Source organism: Sipha flava, unplaced genomic scaffold, assembly GCF_003268045.1.
Source record: "Sipha flava isolate LNK unplaced genomic scaffold, YSA_version1 123_pilon_pilon, whole genome shotgun sequence".
NCBI lineage: Eukaryota > Metazoa > Arthropoda > Insecta > Hemiptera > Aphididae > Sipha > Sipha flava.
This window is the reverse complement of record NW_020271749.1, coordinates 915,054-936,542: the sequence shown is the minus strand read 5'-3', so window position 1 is coordinate 936,542 and position 21,489 is coordinate 915,054. Positions and strand designations below refer to the sequence as shown.

General features: G+C 29.1%; 3 protein-coding genes across 3 annotated transcripts in view; 1 reads left to right on the top strand and 2 right to left on the bottom strand.

Annotated features, from left to right (window-relative positions):
* The first annotated feature begins 2,470 nt into the window (after positions 1-2,470).
* LOC112694106 lies at positions 2,471-6,791 on the top strand. The gene is made up of 4 exons (XM_025569479.1): positions 2,471-2,791; positions 2,871-3,304; positions 5,993-6,030; positions 6,621-6,791. The coding sequence occupies exons 2-3, from the start codon at positions 2,871-2,873 to the stop codon at positions 6,018-6,020; spliced, it is 462 nt and encodes a 153-aa protein (XP_025425264.1). The 5' UTR covers positions 2,471-2,791; the 3' UTR covers positions 6,021-6,030; positions 6,621-6,791.
* Positions 6,792-7,168: 377 nt separating this feature from the next.
* Positions 7,169-21,489, bottom strand: part of LOC112694103 (allatostatin-A receptor-like) — a 221,605-nt gene continuing 207,284 nt past the window's right edge. The window contains exon 5 of the transcript XR_003149537.1: positions 7,169-7,293. The gene's annotated coding sequence lies outside the window, so the exon portion shown is untranslated. The remainder of the gene's footprint in view (positions 7,294-21,489) is intronic.
* LOC112694113 (zinc finger BED domain-containing protein 5-like) lies at positions 10,646-11,662 on the bottom strand. Its single transcript, XM_025569489.1, has 4 exons — positions 11,409-11,662; positions 11,134-11,356; positions 10,864-11,053; positions 10,646-10,785 (listed from the first exon to the last, which is right to left on the bottom strand). The coding sequence occupies exons 1-4, from the start codon at positions 11,660-11,662 to the stop codon at positions 10,646-10,648; spliced, it is 807 nt and encodes a 268-aa protein (XP_025425274.1).

Here is a 21,489-nt window from a genome sequence, read left to right as displayed (position 1 = left end):
CAAATTTTCGAAGTTAAATTGTCTACGGTTTGGTCGTAACATGTATTTGTAACGACTAAGGGAGGGCTCGACTTCAATAGACGTAATGGGTACAAATTTCATATTTCCACTGTCCAAAAGAGTGAGCTCATTCTGCAAATCATCCCATTCATTCCGCAATGTATGAGTATATCTCTAATTAATTTTAGACAGTTTAAAGCAGGATTTTTGTTTAATAGGTACACTGCATTTTTTCTTTTACTGCAACTCTCAATGGACTTTGTATTTGTTCTATGCATTTTACAGCTTCTACGATTCTAAACTTTGAATTAAAGTAATTTTTCTTGTCGAACATATCGAAATATCGATCATATAAAGATCGTAGATTTAATTCAATAATTGATACTATTTTATTTACGTACTTTTGGAAACATGGGAAATTGTCTGTATTGAATTATATACAGTATAAATTGTAAATGAACAAATGGTCGAAATATGTAAGAAACGATGGAATTATTGAAAAATATGTAAAAATTTGTACTTATGGTAAAATATGTAAAATAAATATAGTTAATTTCATTGGAAATCTCTTGAACCGAATTTATCACTTAACTAAATTAATTTATAAAGTCACAGTAAAAATATGTATTTACATATAAATTCGAGCCCTAGTCATAAGTATTGTTTTTCTATACTGACGGTACCTACATCACAGTACTCATGTTATCCGATCAATAATACAACCAATAATGCTGATCGTGTAAGGGCCGCATTTGCTTTGCTCTGCCTTTGGAGTCTCATTATATATTTCAATTTTTGGTTAAAAATAATTTTCTGTCTTCCACATTTAAATTTTGAAATATTTCACAAAAATGAGAAACTGAATTTTCTTTCTATTATTGGTATTACAGCAGAAGCCACTTATTAGGAACACTTTGAATCAAGGTGAAATGTAAATTAACCAATTGTTTTAATAAGGGATTGGTTTAATTTATTAAAAAAAAAAAAAATGTATAATTCGAAAAAATTATCTACTGTGAAAAAAAATGCATGCTAAATAAAATATGCGTTTATTGTTGTCTGTTGTTTTGCGTCGAGTATCTTGATGATCCTGGTTTCGTAAGAATGTTTCCCAAAGCCTTTTTCATTCGCACGGTGCAGGACTCTCCCGAGGACACTTAGGCTATAATTTCTTTACTTCATGGGGATGTTACGTTTTTTCTTCTTCATCATCAGTGACTGCATGTTAAATTATTTGAGTATTCATAAACGTATTACAGATCTCTTTTTTCTGATGAAACTTCTGCAACTTCGAGGTGTGAGCAGGGGCGGATCCAGAATCGGGGAACTGTGGGTCAAGCTATTTCAAAAGGCCACAATCAGAATATTTCGACGACTTTGGCTCTTATCGTTCCATATAATCGATGTGTTTGAATAATGTGATTGAATTACGATGTTATAATATACGGCCGATCCGTTCCTAGACATTTTGTTTCAATTAGGCAATTGTATCAATTATCTGTGTTCCTAATAAGTGGCTTCTACTGTATTTATTTACACTACAAATTACATTAAATCAATTTTAATCTGTGTTTAATTAAGTTTTCGAAAAGACAAGCTGATCTCACTGAGCATTATAGCGTTTTTAGCGAAACATTGTTTAATTTCCCAGGAAACAATTTATCGATGACAATGACAATGACTGTAATCACAGATTAGATTAATCTATTCTGTGCTGTAACTAAGTAAACGCATTATTAAAATGTATAATAAAAGTATAGGTTTACGTATAACACTGTTATTGGCAGTCAATATTTAATTGTCGTAATCGTAAACATATAAGTTTATAATAAGAAAATTGTACATGGTTAATTGATTTACAATTATTGTTATCCAGCGGTGGTGTTAAGGAGGGGGACAGATCACGCATTTAGGTTGTGATATATTTGATATTTTATATATTTTGTCTTATAGGTAACTAAAATGCTATGCTATGGTTTTTTGTTAGTATAAGAATTACATTTGAAGACTAAGTAATCAATTATTAATGGGTTAAATATTTTTTGTTTTCATATATTATAAGGTAATGTAAAGTCGAGTATAGTTTAGACATGGTTTAACGGTGCAAACGTTTATAATGTATTTTGAGAATTAAGTGAAAAAAAACATAATAATACAATTATATAAAAAAAAAAACGTGTAATTATCGCAATTGCATAACAATAAGAAATGCAACTCATCAGCTGCATCACATTTCAGATTGTTAAAAACACCCAAAAAACATTAAAGATTGAATTTTTTTTATTAATGTTAATTTTACAATTTTGAATGACTACAAATGTATAATATCAAAGAAAACCATCGATAATGGGTCATAAGTGATTCTTGTTCTACATAATATTATAAATTTATAAATGTAATAAAAAATTTACGTAAAAATAAAACTTATTTAAAATAGAAAAACAAATTGTATTAAAATACTGATGTATTTCAAAATGTAATAATAAAAAATAATATACATGTATTGGATCGGTCCTGTTTTAATGAGTCCGTAGTCAATATCGCGCAGAGCAGGTGGCGCCACGTGTGTGTTTATCATGCTGCGTGGCTTATCTGGTCAGTGCTCATTAATGTTATGTTGTCTTCTCATGGTCATGTGATGTTCGCGATTTCGTTTCGGTAAACACCAACGTTTATTATTTTATGGTAAATACTATTCAAGTTTCCAGTCAAAACTTGTCGTTACTTTCATCCATTTGGCTGATCGGTTGGTATTCGCTTTAACGCCGTTGTAGTTATATCGATCGACGAAGTAAGTGTTTCACTATTCGTGTCAACGGGTGACTTTGCACAAGCGCCGACATGATTATAGTGCATTTGGTGTTTTTCAGATGAACGTTAAGAAAAAAATTATACCTGTGATATGTTTGATGTCTGCGTATGTGCACTGGATCAAGCCGCGTTTACTATCGGCCTCTGCGTCCAGAGGTGGTAAGTCCCTGCTGTTGCACCTTTGTGCCCGTTCCAGATTTCTTATACCCATGATCGTACTCACGGCATTTTGGATATTTGACGCTCAAATGCAATTCGAAGCTTCCGTTAGTTTGACGCTCAGTCGTAACGTGCGGATAACAGTCGGAGCGGAAGGCCAGTTACCCCAAATGGATGCTCTTGATGATGATGGTGCTGATGATGAAACATATTCTGTTGATGCGTACTCGGAAATTTCTTCAGATATGTCCAACATAAGTGATTATGATAATATCGGTTCTGCAATACAAGATTTTGTTGACAATGATGGGACTTCTAGAAATTTTTCCATGGAGTAAGTTATAATGTAATGCTATTATTATTTTTTTTTTTTATCAATCTCACTAATTTAGGGATTTTAATTTAATAACTCGTATGATACTTTGTATTTAGTATTTATAATATTATTTATCACAAAATGAAATGACTATAAGTGTAAATCAATTAAATTTTTGTTGTGATACAATACATTATATATGAACAATAGTTAGTGTAGGGATTTTTTTGGTTTTGAATTTAAATTTAATAAAATAATGTGACAAAAAAATATTATATTATTATTATATAATAACATATAATTTACTTCTTTGAATATTTATTGACTTTTAAAAAATAAAAAATAAAATAGTAATCTGTAATAATCAAGATTTTTGAAGTTTAACATATTTTTAGATTAATATATATTTGGATTATCAACTTTTCATTTTGATATTTATTTAACTTTCTACTGGGTTTGGTTAACCATGGATATTAACTTATTTGATTGCAATTACTATGTAACACCATATAAATATTAGTGAATATATCATATTTAGTTGTTTTCTAGTCCAACTTGAAATTTAAAAGCTTGGTTTGATAAGTATTCAGGGACAGTAAATTTAATTTGAAATAACTTTCTCATATATAATAATAACTTATAATATAAATATATAATAATAATCTTGTTTTTAGTGTTTTTTTGTTTTATTCTTTTCTTTTTTTTTCTTTGAAGTTTTGATTTTATTGAACGGGATATTGATTTGTGTATTTAAATTATGATTTTTTTTGGTATTATGTTAAACACTATATCGTTTTTCATTATATTTAATATCCTACTACAGTAATAATAATTATGTAGTTAATTTTGAATTTTCTGTTTTTAACTCTAGAGCATTATTAATATAATACTATTATGCTTTATTTGGCGTGCAAAATTTTATCCACTGTCAGGTGGCATCATTTTTAGATCCTGTTAAGACTTTATTAACGATAGTTTATTTAATTTAAAATTGAATGTTGAGTATTTAAATTTCTAGAATAGAACAAAAACTGAGTTTTTTGCACGGTGTCCCAGAGAACCCAATAATATAATCTCATTTTATTTAGTGATATGCATACTCAAATGCATTCATACATAATTAAAATTTTTCCTTAAGTGAGCTGTATAAATGTTAAACAAATTACACTTGTGTGATTTTGATCAGATTTTTTTATTTTATTTTATTTATTTTTTGTCTGTCTACACAGTTTTAATTAAAAGGCTTGATTTAATTATTAAAAGGAGTATTGGAGTTTTTTGATTGGAAATGTTGCTTAGTTTTGAATGGTCATTTTTTGAATTTATTAATAATTTTTAAAATAATTGAGAGCAACTGACTAAAAATTACTACAAAAAATAAAACTGCACATTAACATTTTAGTTGTAACTTGAAAAATTAAATGAGACTTTTTACTGAATGTTAGTAATACTTATCTTTAAAAATAATATGATTTTCAAAAGATTTTGCTTTCATTTATGTTATCTATAGAAAGTTAAAATTCTCATATTTTCTTAGTATTTTTCCGATAAAATAATTACAATTTACATATATTGTTTATATTTTATGATTTTATGTTTTCAAGTTGAAAAAACAATCCTTAAATATTTCATTTTTAAAGTGAAATATATGTTTCATTTGTTAACCATTATAACTGTCTTTTCACATTCTAAATTAAAAATGATTATCTAATTTAAAAATAATTTGGTGTATAAAGTGAATAAGTAAATAATGTTATACACTTTTACTTTTATAAATTGTTTATAAAGTTTTTAATTTTAATGTATATAAAATTATTAAAAGCAAATTTATATTTATTCAGTTAGAAGAAACATTATAAATAAATTCATAAATACCACACCTTACAGATTTAGATTCAATTTTAATTTATTTTTTCATTAATCGTTGTTTATTTTTACTTTTTGATGTAACCCTGAAATAAATAAAAAAAAAAATAGTTAAATATATTTTTATTTTATTTAATATCAACGCTTATCTTTTGATTTGGAACATAAAAAAATTCTTTTGCATTTATTAAATATATACAAGTAATGAATATTAACAATTTAAATTTTATAAATTGATCAAACAAATGTAACATTAAAAATATGACAAACAAATTAAAGTATATGACTAAATCAATTATTTTTTTAAATATGGTAAAATACACAGAATGATAAATGATTTCATAACAATAATTCAAATCAATGTTAAAAGTTTTATGAAATAAGGTTCTGTTTCTAGTTGATAAATTACTATGAACGAAGTAAGGAATAGAATCATGTATATATTTTTTTTAAAATTTGAGTAAAGCAAGTAGTATTGCTTTTGTGATTATGGATGGTTACATTTGTGTTACAAAAGTGCTCTGAAGTATGTTTGCAATAATTATTAGGTATGTAATTGAATGTGGGCAAATTATGGTATCATAGAATGGTAACTTTTTATAGGTTTTTCTGATATAAAATAAACACACTTGATATAAAACTCGAGAATATTACATTTCATCCAACAAGCGTTAACATTTATTTTAACAAAATTAATAGTTTTTTAGTCTTTAAGTCGAACTCAAAGAATATACCTATTTTAAATATTGAAGTTGATTTATTAGTGTGATATATAATTAAATATTCAAATTGATGGTGTATAGTTGGTGTATTATTAATTATATAAATTATTTGTTACAGAAGTTCATTAAGAAACCAGCAGCCATAAAATATTAAAGGTATTTATCACATATAATGACCATTTTGGAGTTTGATTGTGTTTAAAGGATGTATTTATTTACATATATGATGTACATTTATATATAATATTATAATACTATACTTATATAATATATGAAAACTATGTATATTACTCGTTTATCTAGTGCTTCTGCTGGGTGTTTGGAATTTTCTAATATGTGATACAAGAAATCCATTAATTTTGATATTTTGTCAAAAACAGTGATCCGAGAATTGCGTAGTAAAATAACAGGACTTTCTTGATTTATATTAGCATTTTCTCATGAAGTGTTTCTAACTCATATTTTAATATTGTCTATATGTGTTAGTGAAACAACAACAATTTTGACTGAATTTGATAATAACATATATTCATATTGTATAAATAAAATAATATAATATTAATATGTAATATATATTTGCTTATAGGTAGTACTCATTGTATCTTAATGTTTATTACAGGATACATACATTTGATATATTTAATGAATATATATTTATTTTACAATAAATAACAAAAATTCAAATTGTTAAGATTTTGAGCACTTACATTTTTAGATAGTGTTGCATTAATTTTTTTACTGCATAGGTTGTTCAAGACGCTGTTAAAAACATGACTACGACTAACTTATATTAATAACCATGAGAAGACTGATGTACAAAGTTTTATTTGGCAGTATTTACGATTTCTGAACTTGTATTTTGAAATGTTATCCATTTTAAGAAGTTGTAATTAATAAAATTTCTAGCGTTGAAAATATTTTACGTATTAATAACTTATATATATATATATATATATATATGTATATGATATAATGTACGTTTAATATATATATATATATAAACTTTTTTTTCTATTGTATACAATCGAGTTTTTATTTACATCAAAAAATACCTAAAATGCTCTTTTATATGTTTACAATTGACAAAAAGTCATATACTTATGTTTAGATTTTAGGATTTTGGTATTTTAATAACATATAATATAACGTAACATAAAAGCAACAAAGTGATAATTTGATTTATGATTAAATTAATTTTAACATATGTAATATAATATATATTTATTTATTTATTGATAAATATATAATATGTAAATACTATATATACTTATATTAATATATATTTAATTTCTATAATAAAGTCGATTAACTGACTGTATTTTAACTATCATTGTACAGTGAATTTCTGTATATTAGTTTTTGTTCTGTTATTGAGCTTGGTTTGCTAGACTAATATTGTATCTTGTTTTTGTGTTTTATCTGAAACAGAATAACAAATCAATCATCAGTATAGTGTATGTTAAAATTGTCAAGTTTCTTCAACCAACGTGTTATTATTTAGTATTATATTTTATAAATATTTTCACTAAATATTTATAATATATTGTTCCTCTCAGTCATTGACTATATGTATTGTTAGATATGTTGACCGAATTTTAGAAAATAAAATAATTGTAAAAATTATAATATTTAAATCATAGCTCAGTGAAACAAACTCTCTCCTATAAATGTTACCTGGAATGGTTGTCCCACCCTAGCTCCCTAAATACGCTACTGGAATTGATTCTGTTAAACTCGGCCTATGATTATCTGATATTTAATAAACCGTTTAGGTTATCCTGGTATAAGCTTAAGATTTTCCAAACAAACAGACCACAGACGTCGAAGGGGTATGTTTTTAATTTGAAATAATAAATAAGAAAAACTCAACAGTCGAACTTTGTATTGTGTTTTCTACCAAGCGATCAAATTACTCGGACAACATGTCCGCTATATTTTTCGTATAAGAACGTCAAATTAAAAAAAAAGAAAGAAAAAAAATGAGAAATAAAAGAAAAATCGAAATAATCATTTCGTTATTTTTAACAACGGTGTTTTCAACGGCTATAATATTTCCAAGCACATCATCACATCATCGCGCTTACGTTACAACGATAAAAACGGAATGGAAATAAAAATATAAGCTCCACTGTGTTGTTGCCGCGTTTATACACATAAACACGTACACCCATTATACGCGTGTGCTTTGGTCATGAAAAAAAAAAAAATTGCTATCGTTAAAATAGAATAATATCAGTAGAATTTGATTACGTAGGTAATTTCGTACGAGGACTGAGAGAGACAGCTGCGGTGCGTATTGTGCGACGAGCGTTTCGCCATTTCACTTTGTTCTAATTACTCGTGGCCATTTTCAGGGGTGGACTTCGGTATACGGTAGCCCCTGGGTACAATGCAACATTTATTATCATATTTAGCTGTGCCGTCGTTAACTGGAAAGCAGTTTAGGCAATGGCCTAGGATCTCGCACTTAAAATAAATTCGGGGACTCACAATTTGTCAAGTTAGAATGCTAAGAAATATTTATGTGTAAAGAAATTGTACTGCTTTTGCAGTACAACGGGCCTCGCAAAATCTTGCGACGGTACTGGTATTTAGTGTTAGTAACAGTTAACAACTACTAATTTTAATAAAATATATTCGTAAAAACAATCAAATCGAGTATAAGTAATATCATCGTAATATCACGTTTGCTTTATAAGAACAAGTATCGCATAAACTGTGCAAGTGTAAGGAATTAAATAATAAACAATAAAAATAATAATTTCGAGTTATTCAAATTAAACGCATTGAGGTCTTTTATTTAGATTCCGAAACACTGTTCATTGTTAATAAACGCAAATACATTTAATATCTATGAGATAGAAATTACACTTTTAAACGTTTAAATAAAGTTCAATATTAGGGACTGAAATAAATATGTGTAAACATAAATTAAATATTTTTTTTGCATCCTAGTTTAATTATCATAAAGTTGTGGGACCCCTTGGGATTCAGCCCACTCAGTCCTTCCCTAAATCCGGCCCTAGACATTTCATATTCGTGTGGCGTAAACGATAAAAGAGATGAAAAAACGGCAAGTTCGAATTACAGCGCTATGTCATTACGGTTCGTCGATTTCAGCGCCGCCGGGAGGTTTCATGGGGCCGTAGATTTCTCTTTGCAAAGCTAAATTTTTCTTGGACGCCTTATTACCAGAGTTGAGCATTAGTCGAATAAAATATTATTTGATTGATTATTTTAATAAAAAAATTATTCTTCATTGATTTATTCTTAATTTTATTATTGATTTTTATTTACTATATTTTATTCATTATTCAGTTATTCGTTATTCATTATTCGCTATTCTCTATAATCATATAAATAATAAATTTAAATCCTAAATTATTATTTAGGATAAATAATTATTATTATTATTATTATATTTTTTCATTAATTTAAATCCTAAATAACGATATATAATAATAATAGACTTATTATTTAGACTTAAATAATATATATATATATATATATAAGTAATACATATTAATACTTATAATAATTGACAAAAATAAATTAAATATACTTTTATATTTAATATCATTCATGATTTTAACGAATAAATTAATTCAGTACACCACAAGTATTCAGAATAAAATATTGTTCTTTATTCATAAATAAATTAGTTATTCATGCTTTTATTTTTTATTCTTTATTTTGATTTGTTTTTGTCCAACTCTGCCTATTACTCGTATGACATATTTTTCTATTCTTCATAAATCGTGTAAAAACATTTTTCCTCAGTATGGATAGGTATTATATTTATATAATTTTTATTTTTACTCTGCCTCGTCTTTCCTCCAACTATTTGGGTCCCTACCTTTATTCAAAACTTCCAATCGTCTCGATTTTTTACATGTTTTGCACACACACAAACATCCCTCATATCTTTCTCAATCGTATCTAACTATCTCTTTTTTGGTCTTCCTCCTCTTTTTCCTTCAACGTGGATTTTAATAATCACTCTTAATTATACTTAATTGTTATCAATCATAAAGGGGTCGGCAATATATTATTGTTTATTCATTTATTATTATTATTACCTACTAATAATAGTATCGAAGTTAAAGATTCAAATAACATTCATATTTTAAACATATCTTAAACATTTTCGAATCCCATGAAAAGCTCGATGCTCTGAGCAGCGACCCTTAATGCCCTGCACTTTCGCCGGCGCTACTCGTTTTAGTAACTTGAAACACAGATCGGTCACAATGGTGAGAGACGTACCGGTACCGTACGAAATTCGTGAACTGTAGAAAGAGTCATAACACTTAAATGGGTTTTACAATTTTGAATGTTAGGCATATTTTTAACTCATCTGGTGACTGTTTCGTACAATATTTACTCGTGCGCTAAGTTTTGTTATAAACTGTCGTAACATTATGTGACCGTTGGGACTTTGAATGCCGATGATTAATGATGGATGACTAAGAGTTGGTTTCCAATTGTCGGATTTTATCCCGGGTTGTTAACAGTAGCGTTGCTTATCCTTTTTTCATTCACGTACCCCTTGATCATTCATGATCTTTCATCTTTCTGATGCTTACCTGATGCGTACCCTCAACTGTAAATTTGTCCATTTTTACAAAGGATTGATAAGAAATTATAAATTAAGTTTGAATTGGAAAATAAAATAAATAATTATGAAGTATTCAATTGTTCTAATCAGTATGCGTCATATAATGTATATGTGTATATACAAATAAAAATTTTTTACTGCGTTGTCAAGTACTTATTTTAATAACACAGGCATTTTTTTTGTTGCGAGGGAATGTTGATGTAATATACAATGACTACTCGTGCAATTTGCTGAAACTTTTTTGATCCTTGCAACAACGCCAGCAACATTACCCACCATGGCCTTTGCGCCATCTGTGCACACGTCAATACAATTGTTCTATGGTATTTAGTTTTCTATGAAAAAAGAATCAAGCATAGAAAAAAATTTACTTCCGCTTGTCGAGGATGGAAGTGGTTTGCAGAACAAAATATCTTCATGAAAAATACCAGAAAATTCATACCGTACAAATGTTATTATCACAGCTAATCCGACGACGTCTGTAGATTCGTCAAGTTGTAACGAAAATGTTGTTTGACTGATACGAGAAATTATGGTGTCTTTAACATCGTATGATAAATCCTGAATTCGACTTTATTATTTGATAAATGTATACTTGAGATCAAATTCGCAGTTTTTTCATCGACCATAAACTTCATTACTTTTACTAATAGTGGTTTTATAAGAGTTTCAGCGAGAGTCTGCGGTTTGCCAGCAAGAGCCAATTCATAACTTACTAAGTACGACGCTTTCAGTGCTTTTTCGGAATGTGTCTTTACATGAGATACAAATGTTTTCTGAGTTGAATGGAGTTCATCACTTTTTCTTTTGAAATAGCTTGGTTTTATTTGTGGAGTCGGGATGAGTTTCAAAATGTCGTCTAAGCTTAGAAGGGAACATTGAGCTATTAGGCAAAACTTTGTTACATACCACACACTGAGGACGTCCATCGGAAAATTTCGTGAATCCCATGTCTAAATATGAATCGTCATATTTTCGTTTTTTGTTTCCTTTCATAATTTCGACATCAGGTATCGTAGACTCTAAAGCAGAACTATATACATCTTGTTCCGAATGTAACTCTACGGAATTATTTTTGCTACAACTATTGTTATTTTCTTTTGATCGATCAACAGTTGTTGGCTGACGATTTTCAGGTCTGATGGAGCCCGTTTTGAACCACCGTTCCATTTCAGTAGAAATACACTGCGTTGTTCGTAAATTATCTAAGTAAAATAATAAAAAATGAAAAATGAATCAAAGAAAAAATACACGTCCATTGTTCATAAATACGCACAATAAAATAAAAAATTAACCGAATTCAATAAAATTATCACATGTCCGTCGTTCATCAATACGCGTGATAAACTGATAAAATAATGTTGTAATTGAGAATCAAACCTAAATTAAATGGTAGAAATTATCTAGTTTCTAGTATTGTCTAAATTAAATATTTGTACACAATTTTCTTATCGGGATTTTACACGTCATATCGGTGAGTTATGGTAAGTTGAGTGTTGAAAAGATTTTTAAGATATATATATTGGTTTAAATAATTAAAAATTACAAAATTATTAAATTTATGTGGTGTAACAAACGGAGCCCTTAAGAAACCATTGCGGAGCTTCAAGGGCTCCGTGGAGCACAGTTCAGGAACCGCTGGACTAGGTTATTGTCACAAGATAGATTGATGAGAAACAAACATAACCAATCAATTAAATATGTAACTATATTTATACATTTTCTTAGACATCGTAAAACCTAATAAAATATTATAAGATTATCGATTCGTACATAATTTGTAATATTTTTTAATTTTATTCCGGAATCAATTCGAACAGTTAAGTAAATATCGATCAGTAATGTTTCCGAGGACCAATTTCGCATTACCTTTGATGATGTCACGTTTCAATGTTTCATTACAATAGCTGCAGGTATCTACCGAACAGTTATTTGTCGATTCATTCGTTCCCTATTCTGAAGACCGTCGTTTTTTGTTGTGTAACTGGAAGGTGTGGTTTTTTTTTTTTATTATTTCCAACGCGTAAACATATCAAATCGTCAAAACGTTCGTTTCGTTGTTATATTAAATATAGTATAATTATAATTTAATTCATATTATTATATTATTTAGAATAATTTATTATGTTTAATATCATATTTATGTTTTTCTTGTCATACATAATTAATACCGATATCGAATCGTTCGTTGAACGTAATTATATATCCTTTACAGGCGATTATCGTGATTGTCGTGTATGGCGTGATATTTGATATACAAAAATAAATACGTTAGTTTTATATAATACCGACTTCCACACTGAACCTGTGCGTACGTTTGTTACATTTGATATTTTATGCTCTAGAAATTGACGAGATTTCGGTAATTGTTGCTAACTATTGCGTCAGAATAAATCAAACTTGTTAGCGGACAAGACATAAAATTAATATTATCGAAAAGTTAATACTAACGCCATATTGCCTATTACTTATAAAACCGATAAAAAGTTTTGATGGAGTTATGACTGGAGGCCGTAGTCCGTAATAATAAGAAAATTGTAACATTTTTTTTACGTATCAACGACGTCCGTCTAAATTTATATTCAGAAGAAACACTATCAATTCATCCTGCGAGTGCCTATAATATCTATACGTATGCACAACACGTATTTCAGCCTATCACATTTTCGTGCCTATATATATTTATCGGAGAAAAATATGAGGTCCTTGGGAACATTATAGAGGCGAAAAGCGCCATGGACTTAACCACCTACAGTTGAATATTTTTTGTTTTCCTAGCTTTTTTTCAAAAATATCGATAAAATAATATTGGTTTATGAAAATTTTATAAAAAGCTCCTCGCACATACCTATATTATACTGATTAATAAAAAAAAAAATTGAGTTTAATTAACGAAAAAATCACGAAAATTCAATACATTTTTGCAGTTAAAAAGTTATAAAACCGAAAGTTTTATAATTAAGGTTTAAAAATTGGATACAAGATTTTACTTAAGATTTTCTTGGAAAAAAATATTTTTACTAAAAATCACAAGGTTTTATTAATGTTGAATGAAATGTTGGCAAAATTGGATATTTAAGCAAATTTCCCATTAACGATGCAAGTTATTTAGTTATTATTCTATAAATATTAATTGTAGCAATTTATATATTTTACCGAGTACTTATATTAGCATTTTAAAGACATTTCATTGTTAAGAAATATTTTAATGACATTTATGCTGTTTGCATTTGACATTTTTGATTTCCCAAATTTCATAATCTTCTTTCTTTTTTTTTTTTTTTTGCAAATGTTTGAATATAAAAATTTAAATTTACTTTATTAAAAAATTAGATCCTAATATTAAATTAGTCATCTGTAGAACTAATTACTTTTGACCTCTTTCACTTTTTTAAAGAATCATGGTACATTAGTTTCAAGTTAGAAGAGCAATGCCATTCCTGACCGTACACCATATAGTGTCTTACCCGATCTAATTGTTTCTCTTCTTTTTTTTATCATTACATTTTGGCGGCCCATTCTCGAAAATTCCATACTGGTCGTAACAGGTGAAAAGACTGGATGTTTTTGAACTAATAGCACACTTGGCTGGTCTATTTTCCGTTAACCGTCATTAGAATGCTAGATACTTAATTTTTAAATTGTTTCGAATAAAATGTTTTAGATAAGAAGTGAAGTGCATATTTCGTAGCATATTATAATACCTTTAGAAGTATATTTTGAGGATTTTTTTTTTGTATGGAAATCCGTTCCATTGTCATAAGTTTATGTTGAATGACTTCAGGCCAAAAAACTAACTAGGTACACCATATTGCATTGAATACGTTTTAACTACGTGGACGTCACATTATTCAAGACGTTGTTTTTGGTAGGCCATGTACACATTACACGCCTCCGCAGCGAAGAAACGTAATTTTTGTCAAAGTATTAATAGAGGAAGTTCATCGGTTCTTATCTGCACAACAAACGTAGTCGGATCGGAGAGCGTCAATTTAACTTATGGAAATAATTCCCGTTGTGTGTACACTTCCGACGCGATCACGATAGGTACAGAACGATATCAGTAGTGGGTTCAACATAATTGTTCGTAATGCATCGTCCGTGACGGTTATAACGATTCGGTACAATAAATGTGTTCCACAACTCCGTCCGATGTATGAACGATGGGACTGGAACACTTTCAAATGTTTAAAGATTTGAATTTCTTTTCTTTTGTACACTACTTCGAAGTACTCATAAAACCGTAATCGGTTCGATGAACAAATAATATATGTCATCCACTATATCTCTTCGATCTTGACGATTTCATAAGTTAAATATTTGTTTTTGAAAATTCAAATTCTTATTTTCATGACCCGATGGCTACTATGTACGTCGGTATCGCAGTTCAATTGATTTGCGATTATTATTGATTCCAGCAGCAAATCCCAATATCTCAGCGTACCGCTGGAAGCGCCAGTAATTTATTTTTTCCCGCAACTTTCAGCGACACTGCGGTATAAAAACAGCACCGGAACGAGTTGATATTCGCGCGCTCGACTGCCAGAAAAACATCGATAGCAGAGAACGTTTGTGTATTATATTGCGGCCGGGATGAAGATAAAAAAAAAGAAAAAAAAAAACACTAAAAGGCTAGTATAAAACCGTGCGGGTTTAGCGGAACCTTGTTCGACGGCGGCAGCCAGCAGTGTGTTGGGACACGTCAAGCCAATGTACATATCAAATACGTTTTATATATTCTAAGCACAACGGCGGCGCGAGTAAGCTTTTGGGATAAAGGAATGATGCGGTTGTTTTTTGTCTCCGTTTTTTTTTTTTTTTTTGTCGGAAAACACTAAAAACGGTGAAAACGCGCTCCGTGGCATCGTGCATATCGACGAGGATACGTACAGTTCCTATATATATATACATAGGTACGTATTCGATTGTAATCTGAACATAAAAATACAAAAATGTAAATGGTCGGATTTTATTACGTCGTCTCGCTGTTATTAAACCAAAATGGCATTAGTTTTTATAAGACGATACGTTTTTAAAATCGAAAATGTACCTTTATGTTATGCCTATTTACACGCATAGTTCAACCCTTTGTGAGAGTTCGTCAATGGCGTAGGTAAACGTATCTCATAAATTATGAGTCATAATGAATACGAATTGCGCTCGACGTTAAAATAAAACAATTCAAATAATCAAGATAATTTTTGTGGCGAACCACAACGCACTTCGTATTTATTTAAGGAATTACCATTGTTATTGACGAAAGACCCCTCGTTGTAAGAACTTTAAATTATACCTTTGCTGATTTTTTTTGAAAAAATCTTTACAAAAGTAATTATTTTGTGTTTGATGTACAACAAACTGTGTGTTTTTAAAGTTAAATATCAGTATAAAGTTTTATGGTAAACAATTGAAGTGGACTTGAAGTTGTTTATCTTTGAATGATTTTCCTTAACTCGTTTGTCGAAACAAACTAAATTTTTTAAATCTTGGCTTCTTTTTACGGAAAAATTAAAGAAATTAGAAAACTTCGGCTGCTGTATTTTGTAAGCGAAACGTGTTTGGATTCTAACCATTGCATTTTATAAGAAATTTTCACTGGGCGACAAAAAATGTTATTTTCAAAATAGTCAATGTATAATACCATAGTACGATTATAGTATTACAAGTTTGTTTCGCATTATTTCGCCCAATCTTTTAAAATGCTGTCGACAGAGTATAATCACTGGGTGACATTTGTGTCTAGTTAACTAGTTAAAAAATACACTAACTCTAACAGTATGTGCTCATGCCTCGTATTATGTGTAAGCCGTTTTGATTTAGTATATAAGTCTTGTCAACTAACTTCCGAGGAAACTTATAATACAGCGGTAATTCATATTAATTTGTATTCCGACGAATCTCATGTAATGTCATGTGGGCCAGTGGCGTTATAGGTATTATTTTTACTATGGGCAAATTTACCAATAAGCATAGCTGCTGCTAAAATGTTTTATGTGGTTTTAATGATGATATAAATACGAGTAATAAAAATAGGGGTTGTGGAATTTTAGTTTTTGAATAAATATTTATAAATATAAAATAAATAAACAAATAGAGGTAGTTTATGTATAGAAATAAATAAATCAGTAAATAAAAGCTTAGCCTAGAGTATTATTATACTTGCAAAGTACGACTGGTTTCGAATTAAAAATTCATCATCAGATATATACAAAGTTAACAAAGTCATTAATACTCCAGGTTAAGCTTTTATTTATTTATTTCTGTACATAAAATATTTGTTTATTTATTTTATATTACTTTACGAGTATTAACCATTTAAAAAATTTTAATTTAATTTAATTTTTTATCATTTTATTAAATATGTATTATTACAATACATAATAAACTAGCTGACCCGACAAACGTTGTTTTTTCATATAAATTATTTCTAGAGAATATTTTGCTAGAAAAAAATAACTAATTAAATATAGGCATGTAAGAATGTGGGTAAGGATAAGAATGTAAGAAAGAGATATGGAGTGCTATGAATGGTGAAAAAACATAAATGGAAAAAACATAAAAACATTTATTTTTTTAATAATTTATTAAAATTGATCCATTAAAATTATATGTATCGCTAATTATGACAATATTAGTAAAAAACAATATCTATCCCTTAATGCAACAGAGTGTACAATATTTTTTGTTATCCCATCTTTCGCCAACACAAACTGGATGGCTCGAGAGCACACCACGTAATTATCCGTGTGAAAAATATGATGTGCTCAAATCTAAGCTACAGACATCGTTTGGCTTTGAAACTTATTGATAGTCATTGCAAATGCCAATCTAATTGGAAATTTAAGGCGTTTAAATTGTATTGGCACATCTATGGGTATAATAGAGATTCGCGGTAATAATATATTTTCACCTCGGAATTTGCCATTTAAAATTATGGCTTCGATAACATTTTTCATTAATTTTTTAACAACTTATTGCGTCCCTCTGTACAACCGTGGTAGGTCAAATTATGAAGCAAAATAACCGGAGAACAAACCTTCAATTGTAAATTATGCGATGGCATGCCTGGTAAGTCCAATGAGTTTAAAAACTCTGTTAGATAATTTACAGCTTCAGTAGTATAGCAAACTATATCTATAGATTTGTATGACACCATGTCTCCTGGTAACAAATGTTTATCTTGAGATTCAATTCGTTGACGTCCACATTTTTTACTACTGAAATTGCCCTTTCTGCCAGCCACTCATGATTTGTGTATTGTCTGTGTACATTGGAAAATATCTAGTCAATGAGAGCATCTTGCGAATAAATGATTATGCAGAAATCGGTCGGTAATTTTATACATTCCGTTTCATCTGTAGTAACTTTCTCATCTCCAATATCTAACAATTGTTTTGAGAATCTTCTGCACGCAGCTTTTTTTGATTAAATCGCAAGTATCAAAATCGTTCGCTCTCTATCTTTACATACATTTCGACCATGAATTGTTGACGAAGCTCATGATATCGTAGAATAATTTTGTCCTGATCGCGTTTAATCATCAACCGATATGCATAATAATTTTTCGAACTAACATTCTTATTTGTTTTGACACCTGTTGCGGGATCTTTTTTTGTTTAATATTTATGCAATACCCGTCATTTACTACCAAAAATAAAATTAATAGTTTTTAAATAGTTTTTTTATAGTTTTTTAATAGTTTTTTAATAGTACTACGTTTTAGTTACAAATCATTTGTATTAGAAAAAGAAAAGGGCTATTTTTAGAGTTTTTCCAGCAATAATTCTAATTTTTCTCGCCGTAAAAACCATCCTTGAACTTCAACGAACATTTGAAAAAAAGATTTGGCCAAATTGGTCCAGGCGTTGTTGAGTTATGCGCTTACCAACACATTTTGCGATTCATTTTTATATTATAGATTAAGCATTTTTTAATACTTAGTAGACTCAAAAGTATTTTAAGGAATCCACATGGAAATTGATTCATTATTTGAATATTATGTAAAATTCATTTTTTTATTATTTAATAAAAATATTAATTATTTTCCCAATATTTAGAGGTACGTTACGATGATTTTCCATCAACATAAGTCCCGACAATCTAACGTTTCTTTACTGATTCTTAAAAAATATTTTAAGTCGACCCGGTATTGAAAAACTCCTCTCAACAGATGCAGTTTTAATAGATATAGTACATAATATTTTCAACCGAACCTATACTGTTGGTGTTGATGATTACGTTATATAGTATACTTGTTTATTAAGCAATATGCATAAAATATTTTAATTTAATCTGAAATTTCACCATGCGAAGTATCACATACCTACACATGATTGGCTACGAGCTCTGGCTCAGAAGATCTTTCCCCTATAAACTTCATGGGTAAATACAGAATATACATCATCCTATATCAGTGGTTCCCAACTGGGAGAAATATAGCGATTATAAAATTACGAAAATAATTATGTTATTTTACATTTACAATGTGTAAAATTGAAATCCCTAAATAAATTTCAGATTATTCCGTATCGATAACAATTATATTTTATAGCAGATAGACCTTTTTACAATTCTAATATTGATAAGCACAAAGTTTAATTCGCACGACTAAAAATCGCTTAAACTCTAATTTTTTTTTTAGGGGGGGAGGAATGAGATTTTTATAATTTACCAGGGGTATAGGATGAAAAAGTTTGGGAACCACTGTCTTATATCATAGTTATGATTTGTCAAAATAGAACAAGTATGGTTGATATGTGTGTCTGAAGGAGGTTGTTAAGCGGGATCTAAACCGTTTCACCTTTTGCGAAACAGATTGTACAAAGAAAGAGGGAGAGGTGAATGCCTGTTACAAAATAATTGTATTAGCGCATTCACGCCCGAGCGATTTTTTTTTCATTTCAACCCAATCCACGTGAATACGTTTGTCTCTCAGACTTGTGTATATGTACTACCCCCAAACTACACGTGTCACACACAAGGCTATAGCTAGCGAAATATTTGGGGTTGAGGGTTTAGAGTATAGATAAAGTTTTCTGATTAGCAAATTTTAAAATTTCAAGCGTAATAAGCTTTAAAACGATTAAATTTATTTTAAGAAAAAGGTTACAACCTTGTACACACATACATACACACACATTAACCCACATAAATTCAATGACAATCGTGTTTTTATTTTTGTTTCTTTGATAAAACTTTCAGTTCTTATATATTATATAAGAGTGACGCGTCTTTATAATAATAATAATAATAATAATAATAATAATAATGGTATGCATAATGCATTTGGACGGGTTGTTTATTATACTTACAAGTTTTTTCATACTTTTATTTTTCTTTTACTCTTCTCGTAATGTTTGGTCACTAAGATGTATAACTTTCAAACATACTAGCTAATATAAACTCCCTTACTTGGTTCCAGAACGTGTCAGAAAACTTACTTCTCGTTCGTTGCCCCCTTATTATATTTATGTACATAAATTATAAGAAAGTAACAAAGTTTTTCTTCGCCGTACCAATCACCAGTAAAACCTCTTAACATACATCTGTACACATATAACTTGCGCCTCTCGAAAACTCGCAACTTTATTACAATAAATCGGTACACCACTGTCCAAGGTTTGCATGAAAATATTGTCTCGGCAAGACAGCGATTAACCTGAACTACACTACAGATGGACACAATGGCGTAAAAATAATAGCGAAATAGTTCAACGAGAAATCATATAAATTATGCACGAAATTGAAACGACGGAATGATGGAATTTATTAGTTGAACGGAATCACATTTTGTTACTGAAGCGGTAAATGTATTTGCTAGTTCGGAGCAATAATCAAACGTATTTAATGATTATGATATTAATGTAATGTACACAGTAATTACAGAGTAACGTGGGAATTACAGTATAATATACAGGGTGTTGGTCGGGAATCATATGTTTTTCAAAATTCCACCAATTTTTAAATATTGAACCAATAATTTTTTTTCTCACAATAATATTTTATAGAAACTCGACATTTTAAGAATATCTTACAACAAATTAAGTAACAAAAATAACATAGCGTAAATGGCGCACTTCCAATTGAACACTTGTTTCCGGACGTGCCTTGAAGTTACGCATGGAATCTTGTAAAATTTTTGATGAAATGGCTTCTTTCAACTCTGGTAACATGCATGATTTTTTAATGTAAACACGTGATTTTAAAAAACAAAAAAAAAGAAGTCGGTTCGTCAGGGGTGATCAGGGACATATCCTAAACGAGACATTAACTTATCAGAGAAAGCGTGTTGGTTAGATCCATCGAAATTCGAACTGTAGTCCATATCAATTTTTTTTAATTTAAAGATAACTCGACGGGGGACATATAAATGATTGATTACAATACGATAGTGATAATTATTGTATTTGGATGTACTCATTACTTTACTGACCGCATAATTAAATTTTGACTTTTTTTCGTTCCAAAAATCGAAAAAATAACGACTTCAAACGATGACCTGCAAGGAATAATAAAAGCTGAAGTTACTATAGGACACAATAATGAATGTAATAATTCGGGCATGAATTATTTGCGCCGAAAATCGTACGTAAGAAAAATTATGGGATAAAAAAAAAGGTATAAATCACTGCGCCGATCGATAATCGAATGTAATAATATTATATATAATATTATATTATAATGTAGTGTGTCAATTGCGTCAAAGCGATTCTTACATATATATATAAACGTGTATAATACTATTACCACTAATTATAAAACTTACAGATTAGCAGTGTTGTACATTTGGTGATAAATAGGTTTACGTTGTTGTACTCGTAATTACGTTGGAAATAAATTATTATTTTTAACATAATATTATTTTATTATTTGAAAATAGAACAAAATGTCGAGAAATATTATAGGTTTGTAAAATAAATCCGTATTATTGTTCAGTATAATTCTACGCGTTGTACGTATAACCGTCGTGGTTCGTGCTTAAATTTATTTACCAGAAT

Excerpts from the sequence above, each read along its gene's own strand:
- LOC112694106 (XM_025569479.1), top strand. The coding sequence starts at position 2,871 with ATGAACGTTAAGAAAAAAATTATACCTGTGATATGTTTGATGTCTGCG. Across the intron at positions 3,305-5,992 it reads TCTAGAAATTTTTCCATGGA|AAGTTCATTAAGAAACCAGC; the intron begins GTAAGTTATAAT and ends TATTTGTTACAG.
- LOC112694113 (XM_025569489.1), bottom strand. The coding sequence starts at position 11,662 with ATGGAACGGTGGTTCAAAACGGGCTCCATCAGACCTGAAAATCGTCAG. Across the intron at positions 11,357-11,408 it reads TTTTCCGATGGACGTCCTCA|CTTAGACGACATTTTGAAAC; the intron begins GTGTGTGGTATG and ends TTCCCTTCTAAG. Across the intron at positions 10,786-10,863 it reads TCCATCCTCGACAAGCGGAA|ATGGCGCAAAGGCCATGGTG; the intron begins GTAAATTTTTTT and ends ACGTGTGCACAG.